At 42.0% G+C, this 15,808-nt stretch overlaps 2 protein-coding genes across 4 annotated transcripts in view; one reads left to right on the forward strand and one right to left on the reverse strand.

Annotated features, from left to right (window-relative positions):
- Nucleotides 1-12,473, reverse strand: part of LOC139771694 (cell adhesion molecule 2-like) — an 82,845-nt gene extending 70,372 nt beyond the window's left edge. For all 3 annotated transcript variants that reach the window (XM_071704643.1, XM_071704642.1, XM_071704641.1), the window contains exons 1-2: nucleotides 11,790-12,473; nucleotides 6,634-6,777 (exon numbers count right to left, since the gene is read on the reverse strand). In XM_071704643.1, the coding sequence (XP_071560744.1) occupies nucleotides 6,634-6,679 (46 nt within the window). In that variant the 5' untranslated portion in view covers nucleotides 6,680-6,777; nucleotides 11,790-12,473. The remainder of the gene's footprint in view (nucleotides 1-6,633; nucleotides 6,778-11,789) is intronic.
- Nucleotides 1-15,808, forward strand: part of Blop (blue-sensitive opsin) — a 230,374-nt gene that overhangs the window by 186,588 nt on the left and 27,978 nt on the right. The window lies entirely within an intron of this gene.

Genomic DNA, 15,808 nt, shown 5'->3' on the forward strand with positions numbered 1-15,808 from the left:
AAAAATCAATGTGTACGTACTTTCAATTCTTTTCTAATTTTGTATGGAATCTTTAAAACAGATTTCATTTAAAAAGTGGCCCACACATTACCATAAAAAATTATACTTTCATAATTACAAAAAAAGAATGGTTTATATATTAAAATAAAACATCTGATGAATGCTTCTATTTTCGAGCAGCGCTTTTTCGTTAAAGCGTCTCATAAGCGCTCCCGAGGTGCTTCTCGAGGTTCCTCCAATTGCTATCATACGATAGGTTTGATAACATCAGCCTAATGGTGTTAGCTCAGTTTTTTCTTTAGAGCAGAATACGATAATATAAAATGAAAAATGAGAAAAAACGCGATGCGGGACGGAAGGTGGAATTTGCGTGCTCCAGAGCGATTAGCGAGGAGGAAGTTGCGAGCAGCGACAGCGACCGTCTTTGAACGCGTGCTACGAGAGCGGCAACGGCGGCAGCAACAACGGCAACGGTAACCGCATCTGCCAGCAGCATCCGCTGGTCACGAAACAGAGGAAGCCGGATGAAAAAAGAATGAGTTAGAAATAATTAGCGAGGCCGTGGGAGCACGCGCGGTCGGCCGAACGCAGATGCACCTATTTTGTATGAAAAATTAAGCGCCTCTCGCTTCTTTCGCGCCCGCTCTATTTTCTATGTTCTCGGCCATGCTTTTTGTTTCGTCCGGCTATGCACGTCCGCGGGTTTATTCTTTTCTCTTCTTTTTCATCGCCGCCGCCGCCGCCGCCGAAGCTCCGGTTTTACCTTTATTGCCGCGCCCAATGTTCGACGGTCTCGCGTGCCCCGACGAAATTTAGCCGCGCCGCGATCCCCGATAGGCTCTATAATTATCCCGTTTTATCTTCATCAGGCGAACGGACTGGCTGCTCTAGGGAGTCGCGCGGCCGAGGAAGCGATATAACTCGCCTCGTTGGAGTGCGTTTTCGATTTAAGTCCGGCAACGCCTGGACGTTTACATTCTCGTCGGCGAACGAACGGCGAGAGATTTTCAAAACAGTTTGCCACAGGTCTGGCTAGAAATACATTTACTCATATTGGACAATTTACAGCGGCAAATTTTGCACGCGCATATGTCTAAATATTCTTTTAATTGTTTAATTTTACTAATTAATTATTATATTATTATTTTCCTAATAACTAATTACATTATATAAGCCACATTAATGTAATTATTTTAATCTTTTTCATGTTGTCTTTTTTCTTTCCTTTTCGTATCATATGACTTTATTGACAACCTCCTGCATACTTATGAATAATAACGTTGCAAATCCGCCTCTCGTATTGGAGCGAGCGAGGAAATTTGTCGAGGATCCTTCGCGATAGCCATCCAGATAAATCGGCCCCGCTCTTTAATTCATCTTCGTTACGCGCGTCAATCATCCAGCCGCGCTTCCTTCGCATGCCCTTCATTTTTCACCTTTTTTCTCTGCGACCCGATCGATAAATTATGGCGCGACACTCGGTAGTTCCGTTCCTTTGACATATTTTCATCGCGCGCGAAGGAGTTAGCCATCAATGTGAGAGCCCGTTGAATGTTGAACGCGAGAAGCATGGATTTTTGCGCAGGAACTTCCGCTTGCACTTTTTACGCTCTGCGACATTTTTATACGCCCGTGTGCTCTCTCTCTCTCTCTCTCTGAAAAACCGAACCGTTTCTCACTAGACATGAATACGAGACCACGCAGAAAAATTCAAATTCCAGCACAGCCTCCACGCCGAGGGACGGGAAATTAAGTTTCGCGCATTTCTGCATCAGCTTTATTACATCGGGGCGCGAAAATGCATACGGTATTGTCGGCGGAATGCCGGAATGCCCTGGGGCGCGTCGCTGTATTTTCTTCTCCTTCGAATCGGGCGACAATTTTTCGGCCTTCGATTTTTCGTTTTACCAGACTTGTCGACACGGGCACTTTATAACGTGTGCGGGTGTATCGTTTCGAGCGATCGCTTAATTCGCGGTCTGTTATACGTATAACTGCGCACACCTGTTGACATAGAACTGATTTCCGGTGCCGTAGCTATTTTTATAATTTTCATAATTTTACGATAATAACACACACACGACAACGTGTTCTAATTTCCAAGATATCACATACTCGGAGAAATAAACACTAGCTCTTGATTCCTATTAAACGTTCGTATACACGACTGTACGTAATTATGTATGAATGAGATGTATTGATATTCTCGCTATCATTGCACAAACAAATACTCGATAATCTCAGTTTCATGATACATTACGGTTGAACTCGCGCCGTTAAATGACTTGCTCGTCGTTTCCGGACCGTAAATCGGAGAACTTTGTGCACTGATCCACGTGTTTGTACACACACGCGGTGTCGTATGTCCAAAAGCCTTGAGACTAAGCAAACAAGACGAAACAAATTGCCCATAGGAAATTTAATTACCAACCTCTCTTCGATGTATCTCTTGATACTCAAATAGCAGACAGGGTTGTTAACGTGCGCACATTAATTGCCTACTAATATCATTTCCTTCAATTAACAATTTGAAGGATTAACGTCGAAGCAAGGTACTTATTATGGTAATAAGTATCGTAACAGAAAATAAGAATTCGTAGAACAATTCACAATTTATAAAAATTATGTCGGTAAAATAAAATCGAAAAAGTAATAAGGGGTAGGGGAGACCGGGGCTAAGCCGATATTCATTAGATAAAAAATTTAACTAATATTATAGGTAATAGAATTTTTCCATAGCAGACAGATTGATAAAAAATGTCTTTAGCTTTTTATACTTAAAAAAAGTGACAAAGTTTTCTAAATTAATAGAAGTTCACATCTGCGAATAAAAAAGCAAAAAGAAATCTGTCGTGGCAATTCAAGCATTTTAAGCAATCTGAGATATCACAAATTGATCGAATTGTGGCGAGACTTTCTTCTTTTTTTTTCAGTAATTATCCAGAATAGGGAATCACTGTCGGAGTCACAACAAACATTTTTACCTAGAGAGCCGCAAAAAAATATCAAAATTCGGAAAAGGCCCTATTCTGGATTACCTTTCTTTCATTTGTAGATGTAAAATTTTATTAATTCAGCAAACTTTGTCACTTCTGGATATCATTTTTCTATCGAATATCATCTTTTGAGCATAAAAAGTTAAAGATTTTTCAATAGATTGGAAATAAATATAAAATATACTTATTAATGTTGCCAATTATTTTTAAAAATTATTAGAGCCAACAAACGTTTCGATATTTCTGTTTTTTTTATTGTCTAATTATGCCATCAATTTGCGATCTTCGTGGATGACTTATCTGAGAAGGAAAAACTTGCAACGCCGAAGTGTTCGATGCATCTTTTATTTATTTATGCTAACCGCGTCGACGCGGGTACTCGCTTTGTATATGTGTATAGACTTCAAGTTCACGGTTTTAAAATTTTATATCAGGTACATCTTGGTACATACGCTCTCCATATTGATATGTATGGGGCGATGCACTTTTCTCTCTTTGGTCAAAACGCTTTTCATTTCCTGCCGAGGATACAACCGATAAAAAAAAAGCTTTCCGTACGATTCCCAAGAAAGAACGTAGCAGTTTCTTCATTATTTTATCAGCTCGTTTCTGCGTTCTCGTATTCCTTTGCATCTCCATTTGAGCTCTCTATACAGCTCTCGCGATTGATCACAGAAATTGTTAATAAAATCAAAATAAACAGAAAACATTATTCGCAATTAATTGTCATCATTTCTTAGTTATCAATTGACTTATCTGCATTTATTGTGTAAAAGTAATTTCAGTAGACAAACATTCGCTGGTTCCCATGTTTATTTTATTATATCATTCTTGCTATTCGTTTTACGAAGTCTGCGTTCCATTCGATTCTTCACTCGCGAGACGTGTATGTCAAACTTTACTGTCGCGAAATTTCATAACCGCAAACTGTTATTTCACGTGTCGACGTGACGGAGGCAAAATCTCAGGTGATCTCCGTAGATATCCGCCGGCAGTTGATATAGAAAGCATCTTCGTATTCGCAGTTACTTAATATCTCGGCGATCGTAACCTTTTAACCGCTCCCAAACTCGTTTCGTCTCTGCCCATTTAATTTTGACTTTTACACCATTTGCCTTGCCTTAACGTGAGACTTTTATTTCGCCACGGTGTAACGCTCGCTTCTTCGCCGCTTCTCCCTCGGCCGCCTAGCCGCCTACCGGAACGTAATAAATCCCAGCCATCCTGCACTCTGCTCTCTTACTCAACGCGCACCCTCGACTCTCTTTCTCTTTCTTCCTCTTTCTCTTCTCGAGTTTCTAATTCACCCTCATTTGACTTCTATTTTTTTTTGCGTTGCGTGCACCCTCGTTGAAATTATGATAACCAGGAAGGAACGGGCGGAATGTAATTAGAAATAGCGTCATTTTTTAACCGTTCCTTACGTTCTTTGCTCTTAAAACGAGCTCAACCTTTCATCCTCGTTAGGCTACGTACTCGGATTGGGGACTAAACTGAGAAAGGAAGAACAGATCATCGAAAAAAAAAAGAACGGCACAAACGAGATGGGGAACGGCCATTTGGAAATTACAAGAGCTATCAAATACTTGGGTATAGAACGGTAGAGGAAACTTTAGCGTAGGGATGGGTTTAGCTTGTAGGTAACTACACTATATGTACGTCTCAGTGATTCTCAAAGTGCTATTTGGAACCTACTACCAACTTGAATTCTCTAGCCAGTTCTCGTAAACAAAAAGGAAAGAGAAAAGCTTTTCGAAAAACCCAGAAGACATCACATTATTTAATTCTTAATAACAAAGAGCATTAATACAAGATGTATCTTATAGCGTTTAACACAGCGTGAAACATCTTTTGTTAAATTTTTAATGATGCTTTCTAGTAAATTTTGTAAACTGGTTTATTTTCTTTCTGTTCGCTTTGGATCATAATTCAATAATTCATGCAGATGAAATATAACTTTTTGTGATTTAATGTATCGCGATATTTATGTATGTAAACAAGAGAAAGATATGCGCATATGTGATTCCATACCACGTTCTATACCATGTGTCTGAACTGTTAGGAAACAACCGTCAGACGCCGTTTCCGCAGTGAATTATGCAAGTTATGCGTATTCTTATTACGCGTTTGTTTTTAAAGCGCATTATCCCGAGACGCGTCATAAAACTTGCGCTTTATCGCGCACCAAATTATGCGCCATCGTGAAAGCTTTAAATAAATTTATGTATCTCGCGGCGGCGGCGGAGTCGAGATATTAAAATTTGAGAACCACTATGAGCTATACATCGTCTGCAACGTACGCATCTTCGGCTGTTATGCTCTTCGTGATAGACCCATTGAACTATATATACCTTAGCCAGAGGGGGCTAACTAATGACGACGATCTTGAACCCGACTGTTAAAGACGGATCGTGAGGAAAGCGAAACTATCGTCTACGAGCTTGATTGGTGTTCTATATCAAGCCCGAGTTTGTAATTCGTACGTGAAATGTCATGGTATCAGTTTGCGAACGTCGCTTTTGATATCGCTTGGAAATGCCGTATGTCTCGGTCCCGGTAATTTGTCTGATTTACGATAAAATTGATTGGTATCAAGCACGCTATTATTAAGTTATAATTTCAACAGCGATGTTTTATTTGCGATATGATAACCGTGCCACTCGGTGAAAACTATCCTTTCCGATTGCAATTCCCATCTAACAATAAGTCAGATTATTTCACGTAATTATAAATTATGGCGCAGCTGCGTTTCACACTGTATTTACTCACGTTTATTTAATTATTTCTCGAACTCTGAACTGATGAGAATGTTACTAATTTTTAATAATTCTTATAAATAGCGTTACTTTATTTTCTTTCACTAAAAATTATAATATAATTCGACTAATTAAGATGATAATTAAGATAATAACTTTTATATTTTATCGATGAGGTAAAAAATCCAATTGATTAAATGTAAAACTTTATATCTATTACTGTAGTAGCAAAGTATATGAAGGAAAAATTTTACTATATGGAGCACAAAGACAGGTACAAAAATTACCGCGTATTGAATCTTAATTATAATCATTAATTTACAAATAATATAATTGAATAATGTAATATCAGAGAGAGAATCAATTTAAGTTTCTATAAATATAGTGTATATCTATATTAACAGGTTAGAGAACAATGCCATGTCTACGTTTCGTTTCCGTATGCACTTGTTTCCGTAATGGACAGAAATGTACGCATATTTATAATGCATAATTCAGCCAACAAATGTTTCGATTTGTCATACTCGTTACGCGACAGTTTAAAAGGTACATATAATATGTAACGCAATCAGATTTTCATCACAATTTTAACGCTTAAAGGATTTTCACGAGCGAGACCGATTTTCGCGAATGGCTTTTCACAGTCTTTGTGGCTTTCTCGAAGCACGTGCTTAAAATACAGCGCAGTAGTTAGCATCCTTAGGGGCGAGTAAAAAAAGGAAGTCATCGCTGAGAGATAGAGAGAGAGGAGGGTGGTGGAAAGAGGATGTTTATCCTTTAAAGTGGATGTAGCGAAGGGACAAGCACGCGTTTGCGGGATGAGACCGATGTGCGTTCGTGCGCTCGAAAGCGCAGCAGCTCGCGTAAGTGAAAGCACTCACCCTCTTGTCTCAGCAGCATCACGAGGAGCAGCAACATAAAATCCATCGCTCGGCGGCGCTCGCGCACCCTCCGGTCCACGATTCGTAATTTTCACCCAGTTTCCTCGACGACTGGCGGCGATCTCGCCAACAATTCTCTTCTTCCTGACGTCACAGAAATGTCGCGTAATAGCAATGAAAAAAAAAACGAAGCGTTTGTCCACACGCAGCGTAGATGGGAAATGTACGCCAATGAACACCTCCCATCAGTTCACGTCAAAAAGATTAATTTGATACAATTTGAATCCATTAATCTCGTGGATGTTCAAAATCGACCTGGTTTTTGGTTAAAAATTTAAAGCGCAATCTCTCATGTCGATTACTTCAAATTTCACGAAATTGATTATAGTATCTATCGAGAGCTTAATTGAACATTTTCAATAAATGGATCAACGGGATAATTATTGTAATAAAAAGCTAATGATCATCGCTCTTAATTTTCTGACAGTTATTAATTACACCCTCATTATTTTCTAATCTAATAATAACAATTTAATCCTACTTCCATAGATAATAAAGCTTATTTGGATAATCACCGTGTTGTCCCATTTATACGAAACTGCCAACTACCCTATTTGAATTTAATCACCAGCCACGCGTTAGTTGGTTCGGAGGCGCGTTCACGGCACGGTTAGTTCAAGCGAAAAAGAATTGTGCATGGCACATCCATAGCGTTAGAGACAATTGCAGAATTGATAGCGAAAAAGAGAAAAAAAAGAGGAAAAGAGGCGAACTCGCCAGGCACGCGCGAGAATGCTCATCGCGCCAGGTCTTAATTAGCGGCGAGCTTCTTCGTTATTCCACTGTCAATTAAATTTAATGATTGCCGCGGGTTATTGTGTTTTCACTATGCGTCTGACCCAGGGAAGAAACGTATACGCAGTTAAGGGGCGCGCGACCCCCTTATCCCGCATATATTTACTCGCGACTTATATTTACCCGCTTGTCGCGGCGCTTACTCACTTTATACCGAGGGATATTTCGATTGGTTGTCAGTTGAGAGAAAACGAGGCATCTGAAAGAATCTAACCCGATATCCGCGGATTGACATTATCCGGCGCCTTCATCCTGGCGCATTCTTGTAGGAACTGACCTCCCGCGACATTCTTCCTTTTACCCCGCCAGTTAAAAATTTTTCACGACTGAAAGTTTTCTTTCTCTTTCTATCCTCTCTCTTTACTTTACCAAAGTAAGGTGCTAAAAGCGTTCGCTCCGTAGCAAGTCGAGTACTCTTCATCTTTGAAGCTTTCGGTCGAGAAATTCCGGTAATTCCACGTGGCCCGCTGCTTAACTGGATTTCCCTGTCGCGAGGAGTCGTAAGTCAAAGTGCAACGCCTTTTAATTCGCATTTACGAGGAAAACGGCGTGCTTCTCAACGACCACCGTAAAGATGGAACCGAATTAATGAGCGAGCATAAAAATTACTGAGGCGCATGAATAAAGCAGAACGGCGCCGCGACACCCAAAAATAGAGACGACCGAGCAATCTTGCGTTTCCCTCCACCTATACATTCCACTCGAAATGAGCGAGTTAATCTCATTAATAATTACCAGCTGTCAAGACAGAAGACCGCCGTGTGGCAGTACCGAACGCAGCTCAATCCGTGCGGCGTAGTATACCCCTGAATGAATTCATAACGAATTTCAGGGATAATCCTGGGGCCGAGCGGACGGGAAATCTCGGGCGAGCTCTTGTCTGAATAGCCCGAATCAGTCGAGAATACTCGGCGATTTGACGGGATTTCCGGGGGGAGGGGGGACGCGATGCGCTAGGCAAGCGGAGGAGAATGGGAGGAGAAGAAAAGAGACGAAACTGCCGCGCAACTGCTCCTACGGACAGTAGAGATGCGGATTTTAAATGCAACTTGTTGCGAGTTTGCGTTGCAAGTCCCGGGCGTCGTCCGGCGTCGAGACGTCGCATCAGCCGCGCGCGCGACAGAGCAACGCTCTTAGGAGGAAGTTGCCGATACGATGTATACATCGCTTCGCCGATCGATCGTCGCGCAGGCAGAGGAGATAGATAGGTACAGAGATGACGCATGGATTGCACAACGGTCGCTGCTAATGAGCGTGGAGATCGAACGGGATGGTGCTGTTTATCGAGCGGGGCTGACCTGATGCCTAACTTCGAAATAGTGATTTGTGTTTATAATTGGGATGTATCTTGCGAGGATTCCGTTTACCCACGAGTATCGCCCGTTGATCCGAGCCACATGTGCAACGTGCATAGGAAATCATACCTCGGAAAGCTTTTCTTTGCTACCTCGGCATAACATTCGAGTATTCAATTCGAAGTTACTCTACGGAAGTAATATTACATATTTGATTTTACGGTTCAGCATCATTACGGGCAGCCGGAAATTAGCAGTAATACAATTTCCGTGCCACGTGTGCATTTGATACCGAAAGCTAAAACTGACTAGATTTGACCTACTGCATATTGTTTTTTTCGAATTTATGAATTGTGTAGATATGGCGATTTCTGATATATATGTACATTCATTTTTCTTCATGGTCTATATTCTACATCATCGAAGGTACCGAGTTGTAGAAGCGAGCTGGAACGCCGAAACGAAAAGTTCGACAAGCCTAAACACGATTACGAAGTTTTATGCGGCGCACAATATCGATAGAGAGCCGCGAGCGAAGCGAGAAATATTGTTTCATGTCGTGGTTCGCGCGTAGTACGATACCTTCACACGCGATTTATCTCGAGGCTGCAACGGCCACGCCACGCCACGCCACATTCGTAAATGATTCCAAGTTTGAAAGTTCGAAAGGTCTGCTGGAACTCACAATTGTAGGGTCGCCATGGTTTATTTATTCGGCGAGACTATCCTCGCATTCGCCTTGTTCCCGTTTTTTTTTCCCCTCCGTACTCACGTGCGCAGGCGGCCGGGCCGCGCGAAACACAATCCCATGCGCGACGCTCGACGGACGGCCCGATCGTGTGTGGCCTATGAGAATCGATTTGTCAGCGAATATTCCCCTTCGGATACGTCCGAATAAGGGGCGGTGTGCCTACCCACATTCCTGACTTATTCACACACCACCGTACTTTTTATTGTATCTATGTCGACTCTGCCTTCACGAGGAAATTCTTCCGACGGCAGTATTACGATATGAATAAACGAAGAGGATTTTATCACCCAAGACGAACCTTTTTGCCATCATGCGATGAAAGTTAAGAACTTAGTCCTAGGGGGAAATATTTGATCGATACTGTAAATATTCCCCTCTGGACAAGATTGGGTTAACCCCCTCTTGACTGAATGTTAACTTTAAATATTGTATCAAATTAATATTGTATCATTCCTCTCTTGCTTACGAGAGTGCAGGTTTATTTCCTTCCGTTAAAAAAAATTCCTCTTCTACATGTGAGATTTTTTAACGTAACGCAATTTTATGTCCCTTTCTATTAACAACCTGTTGAAAGATCGCTTAACATGTCCAGTACTAAGATTTCATTTTGTCAATCAGATTAACGTGGTACTTATCTGAATCTGTTAAATTCTAACACCGTGAATTTTTCGTACCAATCTTGTCGATCGCTAATTTCACGTGCGATTTCCAGTCGCGATGCGTGGGAATATTTGCCGCTATCACCGTCGCCAATTCAATTGTCATTTCGATCTCATCGCTATCCATAACTACCATCTGCCGCGACACGGTCCACGTTTTCGAGTACGAAATTCTAGCCCCGCCGCGCATTGCTCTTATTTCTTCTTTTTTCCCCTGAAAGCTCTCGCTTTCCACCGCTCGTTTCATCGATATGCATTGGCGTATGCTTGATAAAATCGCTCGATTTCTCATACAAAATCGAAGCCAATGTAACGCGCGCCCTCCGTTTCCGCTTTCGCCCTTTTCGCCATAATCGACCGATCGTCTATTCTACCGATACCGATTCACACAATCAGCAACGAACGCGACGTCCTTTGCTCTTTATTATCTTATCGTTCTGCCTGAGTATATACACGATAACTCGACTTCGCAATCCATCCCTCGTGTCTTAGTTCTATAGATCTCGATTTAAGTGCGGTTTCCTACAATTTTGTCGGAAACGCAAGGGGACGAGCTTTCGCTTCGATAATCATATCTCGATTCAACGCAGCGCTCGCATTTATCGAACGGATATTTCCTCGTTTGTATCCTTACTTAATAAATTTCAATGCTTTTGCGCGAACGAGCAATCTCGGTTAGATGTGTGTATGTATAAGCGTGTGTGTGCTTCTCATGTACTCGTATATGAAATAATCCTCCAATATTTTATCAGTTTTGCTTTGAAGACTACCCGTAAAAAGACCATGCAAGAATTTAATAGTTACAGAAAGAAAATTGGTGGAAGTTTATTACGTTTTATTATGATTATTAAATACGTTTCCTTAATCATAAATGCAAATCGTAAAAGCGATAGATCCCTGATCGTCGATAATCAATCGAATAATTGAGGCTGCGGGGAATGGGCTTTATATCGATCAAGTAAAGTTAGTAAAGTAAGCTGCACGGATCACTCAATTCCGAATTTCTATAATTTTAGATAAAGAAAAATTCGCATTGCACGTATGCTGGTATGATAAACATGGCAGCTTAGGCCTTCAATTGACTGAAAATTTGCGAAACCGCATTTATTTCGAATCGAATGCATTGATTGTGAGCTAATTCAAGCAGCATAATTTACATGATTCTGTGTGTGTGTGTGTGTGTGTGTGTGTGTATGTGTGTGTGTGTGTGTATATATACTAGCAGAGAATGTGGATGTATGAACTCGTATACTATTCGCGATCGAGATTCCGATCGGTTGAAATTTTGCAAAACCGCATTTATTTTGAATTGCACGTATTAATTCGCATTGTGGACCAATTCAGGGATATCGGTACCACCCGCTATACGATTGCTATCATTCTCTGGAATACAAAGAGATTTTCGACAACGATTGTGTATATTATGCGACAATATACGATACACTTGTTAACTCGTGCTATTGGCGATCGTGCCTCCGACCGATATCGAAATTTTAGCGTGACCGTGGTTTATTTTGAAACACGCGGGTACGTTAATTCGCGTTGCTGGGCGATTTGAGGCAGCATTGGTTGCGCTGCCGCGGTATTTTAGCCTACCTTCGCGGCCCTATCCGGGTTAAGAGCGGCTCGCCGCAATTCCGGGGACAGCATCGAAATTCTTCCGGCCGGCTGGTTTCATCGCGCGATCGAGCAATCGAAAACGCGAAAACGCGGTTTATATAAACCGGGCAGGACGGCCGGTGAAATTAAAATTAGAGACAGCGACGCTTTTGGTCGGCCGCAACTTTTGTTTTCCCAAACAGTTTTTCCATTCGCGTGCACGCGTTTGCCTATGGGCGCGATTGGAATAGATAAAATCAACGCCTGCATTCAACGCGGCACGACTGCAATTCGCCCGTGCGGCACCGTCCTCGAAGAGAAGACATCGTTCTTGCACGCGCGTGTGCGCGTAAGTCAATCCGAAAATATGTGTAAACACCAGCTTGGATTAATCCCCATATTTCCTCGCTGATCGCAAATTGCACTGGCGCGATCGCCGAAAAACAAAGATTCGAAGATTAACTTTTCGAATTCCAAGATCAACTGCACATTTTTCAATTCGCGCCACGTTTTTGCGCGTATATCAGTCAGAATTTGCGAAGGTGAGAGGTGAAAAATGTCTCTCTTTCCTCCGCTTCGAGTACGTCGGCGGTACAACGCGCAACAAACAACTTTGTAAGTCGCGCCGCGGCACGCGCGGTACCGTCGACCGGGTGAAAGTTCGCGTCGCGGATGGCCGATGCCGACTACGAAAGCTCGACCGCGCGTCGTTTTACCTCCGTGCGGCGGTTTGTAGCACCTGAGCGCTTGCGCGCCTCGTGCCCGGCAGGTGCAACTGCATGCGCCGAGCCGCGTAGTCGGCGACGATCGTCGACGAGCGCCGAGGCGCCCAACGCTGAATAGCGATTTATGCACGATCATTACCCTCGTTTCCACTTATTATGTTATTATTATTATTATTATTATTTTGAGACGCGGTACGTCGTTGAACAGCTCGTTCTCTGATCGTGAAATTGGCTTTTATGGTGAGACATGTCTTTGCAGTCATTTCCCGAAGATGTAATTTTTGTGAATTATACACTATAAAGGGAGTTTTATTTCTTGTCAACGTTGTTACAAAAACACTTGTAATTTTATGTCTAAGTTGTTAATTATTATAGGTATATAAATGATAGCTAAATATATATTTATTTAACGTAATTGGTATATTAAGATAAAAGAATTATTTCTTTACTCTGACTTAAATGCAGATACGTTTTTTATCGTCGAATGCAATTAGGACACGTAAATTTAATAACGCTTCAAACTGAAGATTAAATAAAAAGATATTAAAATAGCACGATCAAAAGAACACAGACTCTAAAAGAAAAATATAAAGAGAGTTTATGTACGCTGCGATTACTATTGATATTACACGTTTAAATTGAGAAGTATAAATTCCATCCTGAATTCCGGATTGGCGTCTGTGCTTTGTGCATATTTCAGGAAATACCACTCCACACAGATACGGTACCGCTTAAAAAAATCTGTTGTAAAATTCAGATCAGCGCGCGCGTATACATTATTCCGTTCGTTTCCAGATCTAGACTTTATGTTTAATTGCGGTTTGAGAGTTTCACAACGTGCATACATGCCACAGAAGAATTATAGAATGTCTGAAAGAGAATTACGTGCACGTATATTGTACATAATCGGATGCCGGATGAATGAAGATACGAATAAACTATCTCGAATTGATAATTCATGAAAGGTTGAGGGTCGCGGCTATATAGAGAGACATCGGGGATCATCATCGGCGTCTATTTACGCCGTGTCGTGTCGTGATAATACTTGTTTCTCGGTGATCATGGGGTATCTGAAAATGGGGGCACTTTTGGGTGCGTACATTGTCAGAACGGTGGGGAGAACGTTACTTCGGTATAATCGTGATTATCGATGAATCGGCGGAACAATAATTCTTCTCGACCGCTTTTCGAGATATATTTCCCGCGGGTAATTTACATCACTTTTCGGGCGGCAATTTTCGGGTCGCCAAACCATCTTCGCAACGATCGCGTTCGCGTACTCTTAAACTCGTCGTACTCTCGTTCCCGTTAGATCGATACTCGCTCGGCGAATCACGAGCGAGAAGACCAGCTCGTGCTACATCAAAGTTTGCGAAGACGAAGGCGGCTGCCTTCGCAGAACGCGCGTCCACGACGCGGATAATTCTATTGTTGCTTTGGCGAACGTGCAACTTGTACGTGACCCAGAAGTCACGTAAATCCAGTTTCGCGTCGGGGCTCTCGCGCGCGGCATTATTCGTGTTCGACTAATTGTCCGAACAATCGCGATCGACCGGGCACTCGCGGCGCACGTTCAATTGCACACCGATTCACTGATTTGTTTGCGCCAGCTATTTAAATGCGTTGATGACTGGCCGTTTAATAAACAGTTTGATCGCACGAAGTGATAATTATGCTCCTTCTTTCTCTTTCTCTCTCCTGCTTTCTCTCTTTTTTATTTAATAGATATTTATTCAATTAACAGTCAATAATAGGAAAAACTGGAATAAATAATAAAAAAAATGCAAATTATTATTTATAATGATAATAACCCGTGAACTATTCGACTAGAATATTATATAATCGTGAAGCTTGCATCAACTGACCCGTTCACTTGCCAGCCGCAACAGAAGGCGGTTAGTTTCCATACAGATCCGGTCCTGAGCGAGGAAGGAACCGCAAGAGGTTGAAACTAATTTTACCCTGTCTCTCTCTCCTCGCGGCCGGTATCCGCTGGAGAGCACGTTCGCTCCACTTTGCCGGCGCGAAAGAACGATGCCCGGCGACGGCGGCCGCGACGGGCAGCGAGAAAATATACGCGGTAGAAACTGCGTAATGCACCGCGCAGGTGCATATCCGAGGCAGCCCGCATATTTGCGTACGGGCGGGATGATAATCTCTTTTCATTTGCATCCGCAGGCGTGTGCGATCGACCGTCGTCTCTCCCGGAATTCGCCGATCTTCTTTCCGGTCGACTTCGCCTTGGGGCCGCAAACCGAAATTGATATAACGGGGCGCGTTCCGCGCGTTACGGTAACGGGTAACGGGTAACGGTAACCGTTAAGCGTTCACGCCCGCGATACGCTTCATCTCGGGGCCGGAGAACGGGCGCGCATACTCGAGATGAAACGAAATTCCGTGGGAGGCGGGATCAAAGAGCAAGGTGCCTTCGCATCGTTTCGTCTCCTCTGTTACTCGATATTGCGCCGCGGGGCGTTTCGACGAAATCAAGACGCTGGGTTAATGCTAAAGCAAAACGGATGTATAATCCTTTCTTTGTAAATCCCTACATTGCTCATCTGCACGTTTTTCATTATGAAAACTGCATGCATAATTTGGCTATTCCGTTACATTATTATCTCTAAAGTTCTCTAATGATTAATTAGGATAGATAAACTCCTGAGAGAGAGAGAGAGAGAGAAATGTATTTTTTATTATAATTTTAATAAATGCAACGGTAATGAATTACTCGCTTAGAAAAATATAATTTATGATGTAATACCGCGGACGAAAGACCGCTGGTTATATATCTACGTTTTACCTTAATCTTATTTTTATCGTTAACATCGTCCACAGAGCACTCGATTTTGAGAGAGATAAATAAGACAACAAATTACTCGTTGCAAGATAAACGCTATCTCTTTCGTAAGAAACGATCGCATTTTATACGAATCCGTTTCTGCTTACTAAGCTCTCCTTTGTAATACTTATTTCATCGCACAGGCGCGCTCGGTCGTTCCTCTTTAGTCGGCAGTTCGGTATAATCGGGAGCGTTTTACTTTGACAGCTCATAGAAACCAAATCAAATAATTTATAAATTACGCTGCGGTCGCACGGTTATTAACATAGAAATAAATGCGTAATCGGTTTACGTGACACCCAAGACCAGAACCAATTAAATCTTTGATTTGAGAACCGGCACTCATGATTGAATGCCGTTGCGTCTGTTTCTTAAGAAAATCGATGCGACAACAAAAGTAACTACTCCGCTATTGTACAAAATTTTCCGCTAATTCGTAAATTTATGAGAAA

Source organism: Temnothorax nylanderi, unplaced genomic scaffold, assembly GCF_030848795.1.
Source record: "Temnothorax nylanderi isolate EJ_2023f unplaced genomic scaffold, tnyl_v1.0 TNYL_tig0043_pilon, whole genome shotgun sequence".
Lineage (NCBI taxonomy): Eukaryota > Metazoa > Arthropoda > Insecta > Hymenoptera > Formicidae > Temnothorax > Temnothorax nylanderi.